Source organism: Aethalodelphis obliquidens, unplaced genomic scaffold (assembly GCF_003676395.1).
Source record: "Aethalodelphis obliquidens isolate GAN/ISIS:26980383/991018 unplaced genomic scaffold, ASM367639v1 scaffold7, whole genome shotgun sequence".
Classification (NCBI taxonomy): Eukaryota; Metazoa; Chordata; class Mammalia; order Artiodactyla; family Delphinidae; genus Aethalodelphis; species Aethalodelphis obliquidens.
In genome coordinates, this window is record NW_020837951.1 from 33,983,952 (window position 1) to 34,004,956 (window position 21,005).

At 49.5% G+C, this 21,005-nt stretch overlaps 1 protein-coding gene across 1 annotated transcript in view; it reads right to left on the reverse strand.

Moving 5' to 3' along the window:
- TMOD1 (tropomodulin 1) overlaps window positions 1–21,005 on the reverse strand; it is an 80,815-nt gene that overhangs the window by 51,008 nt on the left and 8,802 nt on the right. The window contains exon 2 of the mRNA XM_027105424.1: window positions 8,726–8,876. Within this exon, the coding sequence (XP_026961225.1) occupies window positions 8,726–8,869 (144 nt within the window). The 5' untranslated portion in view covers window positions 8,870–8,876. The remainder of the gene's footprint in view (window positions 1–8,725; window positions 8,877–21,005) is intronic.

Consider the following 21,005-nt stretch of genomic DNA (forward strand, 5'->3'; position numbering starts at 1 on the left):
GTGCAAGTTGTGCACTGGCACAACTCCAAGGGCATTATATGTTCTCTGGTTTATGTGAACAGTGGTTGCTGGAGTTGTGCAGTGCAAAACTTGCACAACTGTACCTGGCTGCCCTATACCTGTGGTGCTACAATGTGGCTCTAAATTGCAAGAACCCTAGATTCTAGTGGGCAAATCATATATTCAGGTTCAACAAACATTTATTAAAAACGTATTATGTGCCAGGCACTGGGCTAGGTACTTTTCATCTATCTATCTATCTATCTATCTAAAAATCTGTCATGTGAACAGAGTAAGAATTGGAAACTGGGAGACCTATAGTCCAATCAAATGCCAAAACTTGGTTTTGTCTGTATATTTGAATGAGCTGCCAACATTTTCAAATAGGAAACTTGTACATAAAAATTCAGATTTCCAGGCTTTCTCTTTTTTAAACTTTTTTAAAATAAATTATTTTATTTATTTATTTTTGGCTGCATTGGGTCTTCGTTGCTATGCATGGGCTTCCTCTAGTTGCGGTGAGCGGGGGCTACTCTTTGCTGCAGTGTGCGGGCTTCTCATTGCGGTGGCTTCTCTTGTTGCAGAATACAGGCTCTAGGCGCACGGGCTTCAGTAGTTGTGGTACGAGGCTCAGTAGTTGTGGCTCGCGGGCTCTAGAGCGCAGGCTCAATAGTTGTGGCACACGGGCTTAGTTGCTCTGCGGCACGTGGGGTCTCCCTGGGCCAGGGTTCAAACCCAAGACCCCTGAGTTGGCAGGTGGATTCTCAACCACTGTGCCACCAGGGAAGCCCTCCAGCCTCTCTTGAAAAATTAGATGACGTGGCAATATTGGGCAACAATTGGTGGAGTGGAACAGCAAGTGCCCTTTAGTCAAACACAAACTCTCCCATTTGCCTCAGTCCCCACCACTCCCTCCTGTCTCTGACACAGAGGCCAAGAAACAGTTAACATTTATCACTGGCTCTGTTGTTGCTTTTCTTCTTGGAAGGTAAAGTGGTAAGTGAAAAATTTCTTTCTTATGTCCACATCTCTTTCAAGAGTGGAAAAGTAAAAGATGACCCAAGATGGCCACGTGCCTCACGAAAATTGGTCCATCTTCCTCCCTTCGTTATATTACCTACCTGATGTTGTGGGTGCTGGTTTGCTGCCTCTCAGGTAGAAGGTGTGGCAGTGGGAGAGATGGGGAAGAAACTGGGGGGCGGGTGGGAAGAGAGGGTTAAAACTTTATCTATGGTAATTTTTTTTTTCTTTTTAAGGGTGATCTGAATCAAGTAAGGCAACATTTTTACATTTGTTAAGTTTGGATAGTGGAAACATAGGTGTATTCTCTACTCTATTATATGTTTAACGTATTTCCTATTAAAAATGTCAAAGTCAAAAAGCTGCTGTGCTGGGGGCTTGGAGGGGGAGGGTCAGGAAGGCTTCCCAAGGGAGGGGTGGGGAGGTTGGGCCTTGAGAAATGGGAGGATTCTGACTTGAGAATGAAGGGCTCCAGATCCAAGAGGTCCCCCAGCAGCAGAGGCGGGGAGGAGACGATGGCAGGGCAGGGAGGAGGGCATTCTGGGGAGGCTGGAGGCCGGTCTTGGGGAAGGCAGTGGGGTGGAGAGGTGGTCACGGGGCCAGAAGACAGATGGTGGGGTGGGGACACACTGACACCTGGCCTCACTCGCCCTCACTCCACCAGGCCCATCCTTGGCTCTGTGCACGGCCGGCAGTGTTTCTAAGGATGTGTGCCTATTTTTAGAGCAGAGATTTATTTCTTTCCATTTCAACTGTTTACTTCTGTCCTGGGCTTGTGAATCCGCTGGTTTGTGCTACAAGGGAGAACCACAGCCCTGTGGACCAAACGTGGCTGCTTCCTGCACAGCCAAGAGCATCCTCTGGTTTATAGGATAACATTTGGGCCATGAATATGGAGGATTTTATGATTTTGTAGAGTCGGGTGGGAAGCCATGCAGTGTGACAGGAAGACCCAGGATTTTGTCCTGGTACTGTGGCTTACTTGCTGTGTGACCTTGAACAAGTCCCTTCCCTTCTATGGGTTTCAGGGGGTTTTTTTGTTGTTGTTGTATTGATTTTTCATCACTAAAGTGGGGATAGTACTGCTTACCTCAAAGGGTTGGTATGAGGATTTGATGAAATACATAAAGCATTGGGTGAATGACATGTGTGTAGGAGGGACTCTGTAAATCAGGGATTCTTTATCTGTGCCGTGTTTGTATATCCAGGGATAGGGGTGGGGCTCAGATCATGTCTAAGTGTTCCTCTAACTCTGTGATTCTACAGTCCTAGGTTTTCTCCTCCATCATTTCTCCCTGCAGTTCATGGTCCCTTGGTCTCAGAACTTTTGACACATTTTGGGCTGAGGGAGACAGGTCTACCTGAATGCAGCCTATCACCTACCAGCTATGTGATTGTGGGCGTCCATTTCCTTTTCTTAAAATGATTTCAACCCCAACCTATGAGGATCAGTCTCATAGGATCCTCGTGGAGGTTTTTTGAGATGATGCCCATAAAACAGCCTAGCACCTGGCATGTAAGACGACCTCAGCAGAGAAATAACTGTAGTGTTAAAATTATTATTATTATTATTTCAGGCCTTGCAGGGGCCTGTTGTTTTCCATTGTTGTTTCTATAGTTGTAATGTGTCACAGACTCCCAATAGCAGACTTCAAAATCAACTTGTAAAACCCAATTTCTTTGTAAGTTTGGGGTTATCTCCACCATCTTCTCTTGTGTAAATATTTTGACCCTTTTACTGAGACACTAAAAAATATTACTCCTTTTCCTCAAAGCCTCATTAACAAGTAACATTTATAGTGAAATTCTTTGTGCTGGTGGTTTCTTTCTTTTTTTAAGATTTATATTTATGGTGAAAATAACATAACAACTCCAAGAGAAACTGAATTAGAAAAAAGTAATTTGCTGGTAATTCCCCAGCTTTGTTCTCCAAGTTGCCTTCCAGGTCCTCCCACACACACTCACAGGAGGTGGTAGTTAACAGCACAGGCTACTGGGTCTGACTCTCTGGGCTGGAATCCCAGCTCCTGGGCAGGCTACTTCATCCCTCTAAGCCTCAGTTTCCCCATCTTTAAAATGGAGCTGATAACCAAACCTGTCAGAGGACTAAAGAAGATAATCCATGCAGGGCTTTGTCCCAGTAAATGTCAACTATCTGTTGATGCTCTAAGAGCTCACACACTGTACCCTGCCCAAGTCACAGAGTGACTTGTCATTCTCAAACATCGCTGTACGTTGACCGTTTTCCCTGTTGCCTGGTACAAAGGCAATCTGAACCGAGGAGCTGGCTCAGCTTCAGAGCAGCATGCACTTAACTCCAGAGAGACGAGAAAGGGCAGATCCCCTTGGGGAATCAGTCAACAGCAGATACTTTTAGCACATGGAGCATTCCTCTCCCGTGGGAGTCCAAGTGCAACAATCTCATGATAAGCTTGAGTTTTTCCAGGACGCAGACTAAGAGAGAGAAAGTTTTGGGGACTTTTTTTTTTTTTTTTTTTTTTTACTGTGCCCAAGTTTGGAATCCTCTGCTGCAAACAAAGCAGCTTTCCAACTCTGTGTACTCTACTGTGTCACATGACACTGGGGCTTAACAACTGCATCACTGAAAACATAGCCTCCTGAAACATTACCTGTTAGCTGAATTCAGGTCATAAGATTGCCAGGAACTGCTCATAAAATCAGAGACAGTTAGAGCTGGAAGGGGTGTCAGAGGGCATCTAGGCCCACTGTGTCCATTTTGCAGATAGGGAAACTGAGATCCAAAGAGGGAAAAGCACTTGCCAAAGTTGGGGGCAGAGCCAAGATTGAATAAGGACCTCTGCATCTCAGACTGTTTCTAGGAAGAAAAGGGGATAATTTTTCATACACCACCTTCCCCAACTACAAAACCAGAGCACATCCGTGGCTCAAACTATCTTCCTGAAGACTCCAGTGAAGCCTTATAGCGGTGTGACTAAGACGTGAACTGTTAGAGCCGTATCATGGCTCTGCCACTGCCTCATTTCAGTTTCCTGGACAAGTTACTTCACCTCTCAGTTTTCTCATCCGTAAAATGGGCAGGATAACAGTGCCTGCACCATAGGATTAGGATGACGGTTGAATGAATTAATATTTTCAAAGTGCCTAGAACAGCGTCTGCACATAAAAAGTGCCGTATAAGTACTTGTTAAACCAGAATGAAAACAGGAGGAGTACAGGGTATAAGAGAGAGGGCAGCGGGCCCGGGCTGGCTCTGCTCGGGCCTGTGACCACAGCAAGTTCCTTCCCCTCTCTGGGCTCAGTTTCTGCTCTGTAAGTTGGATGGCTGGACACCTGCCGGTCTCTGCATCCCCTCCGGGCCAGAGTCTCGGAGGCCCCTCCTGGTCTGCATACCTTTGACCTCTCCCTGTGCTGTGATTTCAGAACATGGGCTGAGGGTAGGTGAAACTCGAGCTGGAATGTTTGTGCTCTCAGAAAGAATGGAGCCCCACTAGATCTTTTCAAAACTCCCATCCTGACTTGCAAATCAGGTAACAGAGACATCTCAGTGAAGGGCTAATTGTTAGATGGGGACAAAAACCCCGCTGGTCTCCGTTATCTCCTGTCCTTGCTCTGATTTCTCTTCTCTTTTTCTTGAACTTAGAGAGAAAGGGGGCTTTGAAAATGTCCATTTGAAGCCACAATGCTACGAGGATCACAGGTCTCGGATTGCCCAACCCTACTCTGAAATTCAAGTGCACTTGTACCTTCCTCCTGCCAGAGGGGGAGGTGCCACACTTTGGAGCCTGTGTGAAATCTGAGTCTCCATGCCCTGGTCCTGTGACGCTGAGCAAGTCAGTCAGCTCTCTGCACCTCACCGGCTTCTCCAGCCCTCCAGTGTTCACACGCATACCTTCCTGTTAATCACCGGTGAGAAGGGCTCAGGGCAGCTGGCTGTGTGACGGTACACAGGCCCTGGGAATCTGCTGCTAGGGCCAGACACCCTGATATTAGGGGTGAGGCCATTTGCCAGTTTAGAAGTGAAATGGAGCTCCTAGCTGGGGCTCCAGCGGTCCTTAGGGGCTCCACTCCCGGCTCTGAGAGGGCTCCTCATCTGCCCCCTTCCCACTCCCAGGTCTGTTGCCTGGCTCTGACCCTTGTCATCACCTACCCAATTTGTAGCCACAGCCTAATCTAAACTCACCCCCATCCAGGGGCTCAGGGCAACTCCAACAGCCCCAAGGCCAGAGGCAGCAGGCTCTGGGGGCTCCTGGGAGTCTGTGCTTCACCCTGAAAACAGCAAAGATTCTGCAAGATGGCAGAAGGGTTGTGGAGAGGGGCAGGAGCCCTTATCTTCAGGAAAGATCTCTGTCACTACCACGGGAGCCCTTCCACCTCTCACCCATCTCCCCAGCCTCTCCTCCAGTCCATCTGTCCTTAGTCAGCAAGTCCACTGACTCTCTGCCTTCGGGACTCCCTGGGCCTGCTGAGAAAAGTCCGAACTCTTTAGTCTTCCTTGCACCCCTCTGCCCCTATATCTAGCCCAACCCCCCTTCCAGGCTCAGCGAGCCCTCCACAGAAACCACGCCTAAACTCCCCATCCCCAATTACTTGCTGTACATGAGCCTTTGCCTGTGACCTTCACTCAGCATAGAATTCTTTGTTTTTATTCTCGACTTTGAAAATCCCAGGACCCAGTCCCAGTATCACCTATTCTGTGAAGCCTCCCACCAAAAAGAATTAATCCTCTCCCTGAGTGCTCCCACTTAGGACACGGTTTATTATGCCCGCTCCCCACTGGATGGAGGGCCTGAAGGGCAGAATCCCCGCTAGGCTCCCCTGCTGGTGGCCGCACAGGGGTCGGCACATGGCAGGTAACTGCGTCATGTTTACTGAATTGACTAGAAGTAGCTTCATCCTCCTTCAGTTCTCACTTTTTAAAACTATCTGCTCTTGCAATTCTAGACAACGGTGATCTAGGATAGAATTAGAACAGAATAACTTTATAGCACTAAAGCTGGAAGCTTGATTGTTTCTTTCCTACGTCACTCGTTTTTATGGAAACCCAGGCTAATGGAAAGCGATGGTGCAGGGGAAAGAAGAACCCAAGGCTCTCCCACCAATGCTGTCTTCTAATCAACCCCAGCAGCCTCACCTCAGGGACCGTCTCCTCCTGGCGGGGTCGGGGGTGGGGGGCAGCAGGGGTCGTGAATAGCAAGATGAGAGCACATTGCTGGAGGGGCTTGTCACTCTGTGTGGCCTAGGGCCCAGCACCCCTAAACAAGGATTCTGGGTTATCTAGAAAGAAGACATTTAATCAAACCCGGAGATAAGACCAGGTTATAAGCTCATGGAAGCTTAGCTTTGAATGGGACCAAGCAACTCCATTATTTCATGGATGGGGACATTGAAGCTTAGGGACGGACAGCAACTGGCACAAGGTCACATGAATGTAAGAGACAGGGCCAGGCTTGCACCTGGGACACGTAACCTCTAGTCCTGCGTATTCCCTGCTAACCTACATTCCCTCTACACTAGCTGCAATTACTCGAGGGTTAGTGAAATGGTAGTGTTTTCTTGTGTGGATCACTGTTAAACTAGGGTTGAGCAGTGACAGGTTTTTTTAAAAAGGCATGAAATATCCCATTTTTAATTTAAAAATATATCAAATGGGAAATTCACTTAATTCAGTAACATTCATTCTCTCCCTTCTCTGAGCTGGGCATTAGCCGGGGTACCTGAAATAGCCGCCTCCCTCGGCTCTGCTGACAGCTCCATGGTGACCGGCCAAACCACAGACATGACCAGGGAGCCTCCTGCCTTGTGATGCCATAACCTCACTGCAGAGGCAAATTCTGAGTATTAAACACACTTATAGGTGCTACCTGACACATATTCCCCACCATCCTGTGGCAGCTGGCTTGACAGAACGGTGGACTTGGCTTTTGCAGACTCAGTTGCAGTACAGATAGGTGGTAATACCCTGCCCGACTGGGGCAAGGGTCTCTAGGAGGCTGTACATGCTCTGAATCAGAGTCCAATATATGGAGCTTCTCCTCCCACGGCCAGGATTCACGGGCCCAGAAAATGGGAGTAGCACCCCTCACTATTACCAGTGGTACCCCTAGTGACCCACTGGCAAAAGTTGTGCATCCTGTTCTTGTGACCTGATGCTCTGCTGGCCTCAAGGTCTTAGTTCCAAAGGGAGGAATGCTTCCACTAGGAGACATAGCAGTGATTCCATTGGATTGGAGGTTAAGACTGCCACTTTGGGCTCCTTATGCCTCTGAATGAATAGGCAGAGAGGGAGTTTCTGTACCGGCTGGGGTGATTGGTCCTGGTTACCAAGGGTAAATCAGACTGCTGCTCCACAAGGAAGGTAACGAAGAGTATGTCTGTAATACAGGAGATTCCTTAGGGCTTTCTTAGTATTGCCAGGACCTGTGATTAGAGTCAATGGAAAACTATAACAACTCAATCCAGGCAGGACTACTAATGGTCCAGGCCCTTCAGAACTAGGTTCACTCCGCCGGCAAAGAAGCACACCCAGCTGAGGCTATGGTTGCTGAAGGTGAGGGAAGTACAGAATGGACACCAGCTATGACCACGTGACCAGTTAGAGAAACGAGGACAGTGTGGTCAGGAGTACTTCCTCTGTATTTTTTTATGAACATGTTTGTGTATGTGTGGGTCTATGTATGTGTATTAAGTAAATATCTTTGTTTTCTTCCCTCTCTTATTCTCTTAACATGAAACACAAGATGTATTGGTTTTATATGGTGGTATCTAAGTATTGTTAATTTTAAATCATAGTATTAAATTATGGGAGATCAAGGAGAAAGGTAAACATTACTCAAGGACTTTACCTCTTCTTCTGGCAGGTTATACACAGGACAGTTGTATCATGTTAGGCAGAATTATGACCTCGTTATTGTCTTTATTTGGAGATAAGTATGGTTTAAGGAGATGTATATGGGTGCCGAGTTGACTGGGAGTGGACTTGTGATGGTTAATTTTATGTCTCAACTTGACAGGGCCATGGGGTGCCCAGATGTTTAGACAATTATTCTGGGTATGTCTGTAAGGGGGTTTCTAGATGAGATTAACATTTGAATTGGTAGACTGAGTAAAGCAGATTGTCCTCCCTAATGTGGGTGGGCCCCACCCAATCAGTTGAAGGTCTGAATACATGTAGAACAAAAAAGCTGATCCTCCTACCAGCAAAGGGGGAATTTCCTTCTGCCTGATTACTTTGAGCTGGGTAATTGCTTTTGTGTTTTGTTTTTTTTCTTGCCTTTGGACTTGAACTGAAAGCACTGGCTCTTCCTGGGTCTTGAGCCTGCCAGTTATTCGACTGAAACTATACCATCAGCTTTCCTGGTTCCCAGGCCTTTGAACTCAGGCTAGAACTACACTCCCAGCTGTCCTGGGTCTCCAGCTTGCCAACTGCAGATCTTGGAACTTGTCAACCTCAATAATCATGTGAGCCAATTACTTATAATAAATTTCTTTATACATATATATATATATAATCTCCTACCTCCTAATGGTTCTGTTTCTCTAGAGAACCCTGACTAATATAACACACACTCACACACGCACCTGCAAAGGCAATGTTACTCCAATGTTATTGTCATAGTGGGAAAGGCGAAGTGGTACTTCAGGAAGTCGGCCTACCCCTCCCCTAGGTGGTAATGGCTGCTGTCCTTGCAACTGTGACAACGTGTCCCCTTTAGTGCCTACTCACATCAGGGTCCAGCTCATCCAGCTCATTTTCCAGGGTCCTCAGCTCTTCTTCTGTAAGGGCTCCAAGGATTTCATCTTCATCCAGGTCACGGTATTTCTCTAGTTCTCGTCTGTACGACATCGTAGAAGAACTTTCTGTTCCCATCTATGACCTACCAGAAAGAGAAAAATCTTAGAAAGACCCTTCTTGGATTTGCTCTCAGAGCAAATAGATGCTTATCACTCACATGGAGCCCTGGGCATGTTTTATGAATTGTCAGGATAATAATTACTATACTGGAATCCTGTATTAAGTTGGACTAATTATCTCATAAACCTTGCAAGGGGAAAGTCCTGAGGGCTTGCAATTTAACGACTTGTAATTGTTGTAATTGGCATGGCCATTAGTTACAAGTAATAGGTGATTATAAATGGCTTACCAGTGCCTGAAAACTATTTTATTCTTCAAATAGTTCTAAAATTTTCTGTACAACCCTCCACCCTTCACCCCACACCCTGATGGAAAACATGAACGCTGGAAATTCTGCCAAGGCTGATCTTAAAAGCAGGGGAAGTGTCAGTGGTTAATTAAGCACCTGCTGCATGCAGGCCCTTCCCCTGCAACATCTCATTCAATCCTCACAAGAAGCAGCTGACAGTAATAGCTAACTTTTACTACCATAGGCCAAGCTGTGCCTTAAGTAATTCCCAAGGACATTCTAATTTAACCTCTGAGGTAGGCATTTGTCCCCGTCTTGCAGATGAGGACGCTGAGCTTAGAGAGGCTGAGTGACTCACACGAATCACACTACCAGGAGGGGACAGGACCACCATTTGAACCCCAGTCTGCTGGCTTTCCAAGCCCACGTGGCTCTAGCCATTGTATCAGGCACCTTTTCATAGAGTCACCTAACTTCATGGCCAGAAGGAGATCGCCTGGTCCAGACCTCTCACTTCACCCCCCAGGGAGCTGGCTCAGAGGGAGGAAGTGATTGATCGAGGGGGTGGGAGTCCAGGTCTGCCACTTCCCAGCTGCTCTCCTTGCGAGAGAAGGCTACTGCGTATTCTCTGTGGCACAGATGACACCTAACACCTGTGTTTGTATCCTGTCTCTGCTACTTCCATAACCATGACACTTTCACACCCGAGAACTCATTCAATCCTGATGCCACACCCTGTAAATTGAATTTTTTAACTAACACCTTTTTATCAACAAAGAAACTGAGGGATGACCTAGGGCTTGACTCAGAACCCCTGTCACCGGACCCCAGTGCTCCCCACTACACCACACTACCTGTCACCTAACCCGGGAGACACAATGGGGCCCTAAGCCCTTCTGTCCCCCAGCTTGGCTGGAACTGTCTGATAAGATGACAAGCCCAGCTCACACATCACCTCCTCTGTGAAGCCTCAGTGTCCCCTCTCTGAGCAAAGTTCATCACGGCCACAGCACTGCACCCACACCTCTGCACGCAGCTCGCACGTCTGCCTCCTGCGGCTTCCTCATGGGCAGGGCCTGGGTTTGCTCCACCCCACTCTCCCGAGGGCCCGACTCAGGGCTGTGCACACAGCAGGAAGTCTTTCACTGAAATGAACCCAATTCCAGTTCTCACCTGCCATTGGTGGTCCAATCAGACCACCTTGAGGACATTCTGGGCTCTTCTCTTGGAAAATGGACAGTGTCAGCTTGCTGCAGAGCTGCTAGCATCTCTGTGTCTAAGCCAGTTCCCACCTGTCCTGCAGCCTATGTGAGCTGAGCGCTCAGCTTTTGTTTCTGAGGCTGACAGGCTAAAGGGTGAGGCAGCAGCTCAGAGCATTTGCAAATGCTGCAGCATGAAATGTGTTATTATGTATAGAGTTGATGTTATGGGTGGAACTGTGTCCCCTCCAAATTCATATAAGTTCTAAGCCCCTGTACCTCAGTAACCTAGAACCACATTCCAAGTAAGAATGTGACAGTTACTTGGAAAGAGGGTTGTTGCAGATGTAATTAGTTAAGTTTAGATGTGGTCATGCCAGAGGAGGGGTCCCTAATCCAATAGGACTGATGTCCTTATAAAGAAGGGAAATCTACACAGGCACACAGGAAGAACACCATGTGAAGATGAAGGTAGAGATGGGGGTGATGCTTCTGCAAGCCAAGGAATACCAAAGATTACCAGCAAACCACCGGGAGCTGGAGTAGAGGCCTGGAACAGACCCTCACAGCCCTTGGAAGGAACCAACCCTAACGATACCTGGATCTTGGACATCTAGCCTCCAGAACTTTGAGACAAAAATCTCTGCGGTTTGGGGCTTCCCTGGTGGCGCAGTGGTTGAGAGTCCGCCTGCTGATGCAGGGGACGTGGGTTCGTGCCCCGGTCTGGGAAGATCCCACATGCCGCGGAGTGGCTGGGCCCGTGGGCCATGGCCGCTGAGCCTGCGCATCCAGAGCCTGTGCTCTGCAACGGGAGAGGCCACAACAGTGAGAGGCCTGAGTACCGCAAAAAAAAAAAAAAAAAAAAATCTCTGCTGTTTAAGCCACTCAGTGTGTGGTACTTTGTCATGGCAGCTGTACCAAACTAATACAATCAGTATCACCTTCCTCACAGCGTTTTGTGGTTTTAGACCCCAATGGAAACAAACACAAACAAAACCCGTGGCTCATCTGTGAAATGACTGATGGAATTTTCCAGAGTAGAGAGAAACAAAACCTAGGAAAAGATAACCAACTTATCAATCAAAAAGCTGGGATTGTTAATTTGAAACAAAGTAATTAAAAATAAACAAAAGCCAAAGTGGACTAGGCTACAAGAAAAAGCCTCCATTTCAGAAAGAGAGCAGAGATACACGTTATTAATATAAGTGTGTGCATGTGTGGGCCTCTGTGTAGGAGAAATCCGAGTGTGTGACAGCTGGCTTGATAAGAAAGGACTTGCTTCCCAAATACAGAAAAGGCCAGTGCCATCCTTTTCTCTAAGAATGGCTCAGCTTGGTCTGACGTCTTCCTTTGACCAGACCCCAAGAATGCAATGTTCAGACCATAAATGGCCCCCCCACCCCGGCTTGATTCATTTCTATTTACTTCCAAAGAAAGCACAAGCAGCTGACGATGCTCTGGTATAGATGGAAAAAAAAACCTTCCTGATGGCTCTCAGAGAATAACCTAATTTGGATTTTCCTGAGTGAAGCCGGGAGAGGCCCTGTGGTCTCCATCCCAGGGCCAAGAGGACCCTAGTAAGGGCTCGGAGGCTTCCGGAATCAACTCACAGACACACCTCCGAATTAGCATCTCTCAGATGGGCTGCAAAACACGCTCCTGGTGCTCAAACAGGTCTTGGGTTGTACCAAGTTGCACAGCGCTCTCTACTCTGCCTGACTTCTCAAAACCCTTGGTCTGCTTTCCCACAACGGATGTCAGTCGCCAAGACAGGGAGGGTACAAGCAGAACTTCCCTGTCCTTTGGACCATGAACCCATGTCTCTGAGAAACTGCTCCTGGAACTGGAATCTCATGGAACGTTTGGAAAACACAGCCTTAGATTCACCTCTGGGTCATATGGAGAGCCATTCAGACTCACACAAGAAGGGGCTGGGGGACAGAACTAGCTGGGACGGGTTTGGAACCCTAGGAGCTTCCCATGCTTGTTACCTTGGCCGGTTGACTCATTTTTCCTAGATGGTTTGCACTAAAACCCTTAGAGAGAGTCATGGACAGACCCTGGAGAAGGGACGAGCCAGTACAAGGGTGTTAACAGGGGAGAGAGGAATCCATGTCAAAGCCACCCGGGGAAAAAGGGAGCTGGGAATGAGCAAGAAGAGAGGGGTAGGTGGCAGCTATGGGGCCTGCTGGAGGGGGGATGGAGCTGGGTAGCAGGCTACCTCCAGAGATGCCACCCTGAGGGATGCGATCGTTACATTTCCTGAAGAAGTCTCCATCTTTGCGCACACAGGAAAGTTAATGTTCCGCTTACACACTCCACGGTGCCGATGAATTTAAAACTCCTATTTCAAAGGATTTAAAAGGCCCTTTCTAATGTCAAGTGTCCTGTGAATATTACAGAGTGATGAGGCATCACATTAAATAAGCTGAGAGGAACGGAGAACTCCTAAGGTAAACTATGAAGCTGTCAGCTTCAAGCCACACTCATCTACTTGGCTCCCAGGGACAGTTTCTCTAAGGTGAGATTCTTCTCCTATGGTCAGTGATGTGGAAGAACTGGAGGTGGGGGACAGACAGGGCAGGAGGGAGGTGAAAACACCATGTTAATAGAGCCCACTGCAAGCTCGGCTTTAAAAGATGGCTTGGGGGAACTCCCTGGCCGTCCAGTGGTTAGGACTCCATGCTCTCTCTGCCAAGGGCCTGGGTTCAATCCCTGGTCGGAGAACTAAGATCCCAGAAGCTGCACGGCGTGGCCAAAAGAAGAGAGAAAAAAAAAAAAAAAAAGATGGCTTGGAAGAGATGGTATTTTATAGCTGTTAGTAAAAGGCCCCTGTTTCCTAGTAAAAGAGGTGTCACAGATGGACACAGACCTGAGATTCAGAGGACTTTGGCTGGTGTGCCAGTTGTGGTGGTAACTCCCTGGGTGACCCTCACTGAATCCCTCCCCTCCTCTGGGCCTCTGTTTGCTCATCTGTAAAATAAGCATAAATGGACCCGGAAATTCTGCTTGTAACCTATCCCCCTGGGTGGTCTCTAAACTGTGCTCAGTGGAGAGCTCAGGCTCTGAGAAAGCCCTTCCAGAGCCCCTGCAGGGGGTTAAATAGGAGAGGCTAAGCAAGAGGGCTCACCCCTCGTACTGTCTGATTTATGGAGGGTTCCACATAAGGTTTCTCTTGAAGAAAGGATTCAGCTGCTAAAATAAAAAGTTGAAAATCACGTCCAGCCTGGGGCTGGGGCGTGGTCAACGCCGGCTCCACAAATATTAGCCACATTATTATGAGGCTGCGGCAGCCACCGCTACTGCTGGGGCCGCTGCCTCTCCGCCCCCCTCCCCTGCTCCCCCATACACTATCATCTGTCTGTAATGTTTGCCAGGTAAGGACATGTGTCTTGTCCTCATGGCCCCAGTGCCTAGTCCTGTGCTTGGTAAAGGTGTTAGGAGAGCATGAGCACATTTGGGCTTTGCTCTAGTGTCCTTGGAACTTGGGGCAAGTCCCTTCTCTTCTCAGGTCCTCTGTTTCCCCTTCTTTAACGTGGAAAAAACTGGGAGGGCTGGGAACCCAAGAGGGGAGGGATGGGCAGGAAGGGGTGATGAGGCTGCCCAAGGCAGAACCGCGCCGCTGCTGCCTGCTGTACAAATTGGGTCCTGAGTAAGAGTTGGTGAGGAAAAGAAAAGGACAGCTCAATAAATTAAAGACGCGTTTGAAAACTGAAGTCTTCCAAATCCTGTGCATTTTACACTATTGGCACATCTGGCCTCCCTGCTTCTCAGTGGCAGAAACCTTAAGCTTCTGCTAAATATGAAAATAATAGAATTTACAAGCTGTGCCAGGAAGTAGAACCAGGCAGGTTGGATGGTAAAAATGAGTGGGTCAAGGGCTGAGGCCATCCATCAGGAAGCTTCAGGAATGAAAGCTCTGAGACAGGGCAGCTCCTGCACTTTTAGATCTTTCACGGGAGGTGGGTGCAGTCACTTGTGCGAATGGCTCTTCCAGCATCTGCCCCGGGGGACACTGCGGCAGGAGGCTCTGGAGAGGTATCTTGATTTATGGACTGCATTTCCCCGAGGTCTGGAAGAGCTGAGTCACAAGTTCAAATGAATATTTTCCAGTTATACCATCTTGTTATTTCAGCCACAGTGAAGGGAGGTGGATTTACAAACAAAGTTGATGCTTCGTAACCCTTCTCCTCCGTCTTTGTCTTCTCTTCTCTTTGGGAAGACACTTTGGCTGAAGGGATTTTAGGCCATGATCCCTCATCACTGAAGCCTGAGCCTCTCTCTTCCATTGGCTCCAGGGACACAAAAGTGAGTGCCTGAGATGTCCTCTGTTCCTCCCGAGAGAGCTGTCTCCCCACTGCCCTCCTCCAAGGGGCACCTCTGGGGGCAGCCATGCTGTATAGCATGTGATCCCTACCTCAGCTGACTGGGCAGAGTGGGTGCCTGGCTCAAAGGCAGCCAATTGAGTGGCTAGTCAGTGATCTATGTGGCTTGGATTTAAAAAAAAGAGTGAGCTGGTTGAATGAGCCCCTTCATTCCTTGGCATTTGTATTGGTTCCTGAGACTGCCCTAACAAAGTACCACAAACGGAGGGGCCTAAACAGCAGAAATTCATTGCCTCTCAGTTCTGGAGGCTAGAAGTCCACATTCTAGGTGTGGCAGGGCTGGTCCTTCTTGTGGGGAGATCTGGGGGCTGAACTCATGGGGCTGAGGGATGGGGAACACGGCATCCCAGAAGAGCCCAGTCCCTGCTCCCTCAGGCTTGGGCTGCTACGGCTCCTGCTGGAGTCCCAGGAGACTCCCGCCCCACCACAATCCTTACAAGGCCCACCCTCTCCTCGCACACCCTCGCTGCACTCAGTTACCTCGAATGCATCCCTGCCCCTTGCGGCCAGACAAGTACGAGACTGTCCCGGTTTGCCTCCTTCCTTTCTCCCCACCCCTTCTCATTCTCCCTGATGACGGATTCTTCTTGGCCCACCTGTGCCCCTGGGCGCTGCCCTCTTACATCTCACACTCCCCCTGGGGGCTGTCTCCAAGCGGGGTCAGCTCTCAGTGATAAGCTGATGACCCTCGCAGGGTCTCGTGCTCTGTTGAGCGCATCTCCTGGAGTCCCTCAGGCTTCACGTGCCCAACCCGGAGGGCAGTCGCCTCTCCGCCACCACCAGCCCCTCACCCTGCTGCCGTCAGCCACCCAGGCCAGACACCTGGGGGTCAGTCCGAACCCTCCCCTCGACCCCCCCAGTTCTGGTGGGTCCCCACGCCTGTCAACCCTCTCTCTCTCTCACTCTCATTTATTCTTTGGAATGCTATAGGGGTTTTTGTTGTTGTTGTTGTTGTTAGATTGTGGTAAAATACACAGCACAGAATGAACCATTTTAAGTGTATAGTTCTATCGGATAAAGTACATTCACGTTGTTGTACAGCCATCACCAGCATCCACGTCCGGAACTTTTTCATCTTTCCCAGCGGAGACTCTGTCCCCCTTTAAGCGCTAACTCCCCGTCCCGCTCCCCCCAGACTCTGCAGCCACCATTCTGCTTTCTGTCTCTATGAATCGGACTACTCGAAGTGCGTCATCTGAGTGGAATCATACACTGTTGTCCTTTTGTGACTAGACTCCCATCTCTTTACCATCCCTTGTATCTGTCCCTCCTCTCCCTTGTCACGGTGACTGCCTTTTTTGGATCTGTGTTGTCACAACAGCCTCCCCACCCAGTTCCCTGCCTCCGTTCTGCTACCTTCCTGTCCACACGCAACTCAGCCTTCAAGTGATCTTTGTGAAAGTCACTTCTTTTTTTTTTTTTTTTTTGTGGTACGCGGGCCTCTCACTGCTGTGGCCTCTCCCGTTGCGGAGCACAGGCTCTGGACGCGCAGGCTCAGCGGCCATGGCTCACGGGTCCAGCCGCTCCGCAGCATGTGGGATCTTCCCAGACCGGGGCACGAACCCGCGTCCCCTGCATCGGCAGGCGGACTCTCAACCACTGCGCCACCAGGGAAACCCGAAAGTCACTTCTGATGCTGCTGCTGAGCTGAAGCCACCTTCAGCAGCCCCCATTATGACAGACGGAGCGCAAACTCCCCAGCCTGGGGTTTGAGGCCATCGGAGACCTGGTGGCCTCTGTGCCACCCCAGCTTCTAATCCCCGCACAGGCTTTCCCCTTCCAGCTGGACCCTCCACTCGCCCCCAGCACCTGAGCACCCCTGACATTCTGGGCCAAGCACACGCTGTCCTCTCAGCCTGGTGCCCCCTTTCCCCACCTCCTCACTGGAGAGCCTCGGCCTCCCTGCAGTGCTTCCCTGCCCAGTGGAGGTGACCGCGGCTCCCACCTCCCAGCCCCCAGGCTGAACTGGGTTGGGGACAGCATCACATCTGACCAGCATCACACGCACAACTCAGGCTAAAGGCTCCGTTACTGCAGGTCAGTCAGGAATACAGACCCCCCGGAGCTGGGTGGACACCAGAATTCTATCCCAGGCTAGTACCCCAAAGGGAAGAAAGTCCCTCGACTGGATGGGGCAGGGTAGGGTGTGGAAGAGGTAGACAAGTAGGGATTGGAAGTTTGGGGGGCTTACCTTCCTCAGTGTTTAAGCTTTGGAAGAGGGTCATAAAATGTGACACAATAATTACACCCAAAACCAGTCCAAAGTGCAGAGACCTTTGCAACTTAAAACAAACAAACAAACAAACACTTTCATGCCCGCAGTTTCATGTCCCCTGCAGGGCAAGAAGTGAGAGTGCCTTGGCATGTTGTCATCTATGATTGGATCCAGACAGACAGGGGGAGGGAGACAGCTGTACCAAGAGGGCCCAGCTCTCCCAGGCACCATCTCGTGTCCCCAGGCAGCCCCTGTGCGATGGCCTGAGTGCTCACTTAGCCCTGATGAAAGACTCTCCCAGGCAGGACTGGCTACAGAATTTGCCGGGTCCAGTGCAAAATAAGACTGTGGGGTCCTGAGTTCAAAAACGGGAAAAAAGTGCCACTAAAGGTACCAAGACATAAAGTTTTTCCTTTCTCTCATGGTCTCTGTCTTGATCTGTCGTGGTGTCTTTAAAATGTATGACTGAATATCATGATCTACACAGGTGCCCGAGTGCTGTGACTCAGAGAGGGCACACCAAGTCCTCTGGCTGCCAGCTTCCCCCCCCTGCCAGATACAGGACAGACATGCTCTGCCCAGGTAGGGAGCGGGCAGTTGAGCCAGGCTTCTCCCCTTCCAATGGGGCCACTGCCCTAACACACGGAGATGGGTGATCCCAAGGGTATCCCAACCTCTGCACCAGGACAATAGATGCCTGGATCACGAGACGACAAGAGGCTTGCCCTGCAAGGTTGCCAGCCGACTGCAGCCAGGGCGAGAGCCCCAGTAGTAGCTGGGCAGTGGTGGGGAGGGGGAGGCTGGTAGGACCTGGGGGCGCCAGGAGGCGAAGCAGCTGGAGTCTGAGAACCCATCCTCAGGAAGCAGAGAGGCAGCAGGAGATGGGACTTCGTGCGGGACCTCAAAGCCCTGGTGCACACTTCACTGTCCATGGGGCTTCACTTTAAAATATAAATCCAAAGATAAAATTAAGAATTTCAAGAAATCGACTGCCGAGCATTCAACCAAGCACAGAGTGCTTCTGAGAGCAGGGCTCTGTACAACCTACAACCTGTTCCCAGCCCTCTTCCCAGGACACATACCCTGAAGGCTCCAGGGCTAGACTCAGCCTTGGCTCACCTGGGATGGTCCTTTTCTTCTCTAGTATCCTCCAACCCACTGGGGTCTATAGGAAGCTGGAGCCCTTGTGCAGTGGCAGAGGGACACTGGGATAGGAGTCAGGGGATTCGCTTACAAGTCCTGACTTTGGTTGAGGATTTGCTGTGTGGCCTCGAGCAAGTTGCTGTACCTCTCTGGATCTCAGTTTCCACAACTTAATTGAGTGAGTGTTTACTGAGCACCCACGTTGTCCAGGGCATAGTGGGCCTTTGTGGGAGAGACAGAAATTAATAGGAGAGTTCCGGCCCTCAGGAAGCTTGCAATTAAGTCGGGAGGATAAGACTCACACAGAAATCCCTGGGGTGGTGTCATACACATCCTCTCTTCACCCACCACCCTCAGATGGAGGTTGAGCTGGGCCATTAGCCCCACTTTACGGATGATGTCTCCTCTTGGGTCAGCCTGGTGGCAGGTGAAAGCATGGACTAGGGGTCACACAGGCTTGGGCTGAAATCCCTGCCCTGGCTCTAACTGGTGGGGCAATCTTGGGCATGTCACTTAGTGCCTCTGAGCTTCATGGATTCATTTGTAAGGTGAGGGCACAACCTGTACCTCTGAAGGGGTGCTGTGAAGAAGCAGTGACATAAAGGATGGGGCAGTTCAGATGGCTGGTTTCCTTCCCTCTTCCTCAGTTTCATGAAGCTCCAGCCCAGTAAGCCAACCCTACAAGCATCAGATGGGTGGACATGGCTGGGTAGCCACGAGAAAGGTTTGGGGGCTCTCAAGTGACTGTCTACCCAACATAAATCAACAGTGTGAGGCGTTGGCCCTCAAAGCCACGGTGTGATCTCAGCTGCATTAATAAAGGTACAGTGGACAAAGTAAGGGCGATGATGGCCTTGCTAGGCTTCAGGCTGGAGCTCAGCTCTGGGCCCCCACTCTTGCACTGGGGGTGTGTGATTATTTTTTCTTTTTTTAATAAGGCGTTGGTTGGGCTTCCCTGGTGGCGCAGTGGTTGAGAGTCCGCCTGCCGATGCAGGGGACACAGGTTCGTGCCCGGGTCCGGGAAGATCCCACATGCCGCGGAGTGGCTGGGCCCGTGAGCCATGGCCGCTAAGCCTGCGCGTCCGGGGCCTGTGCTCCGCAACAGGAGAGGCCACAGCAGTGAGAGGCCCGCGTACCGCAAAAAAAAATAAATAAATAATAAGGCATTAGTTATATACAGTCAAGTGGGCAAGTCTTAAGAGCACGGCTCACTGAATCTTCCCATATGCATACACCTATGTAAACACCACTCAGATGAAGATATAGGCCATTTCCAGCCCACCAGAAGGCTTTCTCATCCCCCTCCCAGTTCATCTCCCTCAAAGGTAACAACTATTCGGACTTTAAAAGCCTTCTAATAAATTAGCTTTGACTGTTTTTGAACATCATATAAATGGACACATATAGAGGGTATGTTCTTGCATCTGGCTCCTTTCAGATGCAACTTTATATCTGTGAGATTCATCCACGTTGCACGTTAGAGTGGCAGGTGATTCTTTTTTGTTGATGTGTAGTATTCCATTACATGAACTATACCATAATTTGTTTGTTTACTCTACTGTTAATGGACATTTAAGTTATTTCCAGTATTTGGTAATTATAAGTAGCCCTATGATGGCTTTTGGTGGGAATAATCACTTATTTCTCTTGGGTATGTACCTGGAGCAGAATTTCTGGATCACAGAGTTGGCATACACTTAGTTTCAGTAGGTACTGTCAAAAAGTTTCCCAAAGTAATTGTACAATTTTACATCCCCTCCAGCAGGGTTTGAGAGTTCCAGTTGTTCCACATCTTTGCTAACTCTTGGTATTGTCGGTACTTTCCTTTTTAGCCCTTATGGCGGGTGGGTAGTGGTATCTCATTGTGCATTTCCCTGATGACTAAGGCTGCTGAGCATGTTTCATATGCTTACTGGCCATATGGGCGACCTCTCCTGTGAATTGGGCCTTTTCTCTTGAGTGGTGCTGGCCGAGTTCAGAGAAGGGGGGCAGGGTGTCAGATGAAGAACAGTTGAAGGGCCGGGGGAACATGGTCACACTCTGCAAACTTCTAATGGGCTGACCTGGGGAAGAAGGAACAAAAATGGTCTGTGGATGCCAGCGCTCAGAAGACATAGATTTACTGAGGTGACCAGGACATGGATTTCCGATCAGCGCAATGAATTGTCTAAAAATAAACAATGTCCAAGGAGGCACTGGGCTGATTCAGGAGGTGGTGAGCACTTGTTATGCCAGGCATGTGAGCAGAGATGCTAGAGCCCTAGATGAGGTTTTCCAGAGACGGCTGACGTCTCGACTGATGGTGGGTTTCAGGAGTTGACAAGATGAGATTTCAGACCTATGAAGGCCTGGTTCTGTTATGTAAGACATGTTTGGAGCCACTGAGTGGAGAGCATGGGGACTCAGAGATGATCAGCTCTCTTTAAAAAAGACTTGTTTCCTGGCCTGTTTGCATTATTCTCCCTGGCTGATCTCATTCTCTTAGTCATACGGGAAAGTACCTTCTGAAAAAAGCAGGGAAACAAGACACAGCATTTGACTCCGTCACTCTCTGCAGTGACACTGAGCCCCATCCCAGTTCACACGGAGCCTCAAAGGTCCACACGTCAAAGCTGTCAAAGGGTTTAAATTAGAAAAGCACGTGTGTGTGCATGCACCATTGTGTGTTTTCATTTTGCACCTCTTGAGGTCATCACGGTGTCTGAGTCACTGAACGAATCATTGTAAGCAAGAGGGCTCCAGGAAAAGACGCTGAACCCATCACCCTGTCCCAGCTGGCCTGCCCACCGGCCCTGCAAACCCTGCCGTACTCCACTCTGTGGTTCCTTCTCCCCACCTCTCTGCAACTGCCCTGGCTCAGGCCACCACGCGCTCTCACCAGCCTCTGCCTCTTCCATGGCCTCTTTTTCCACACCAGCTG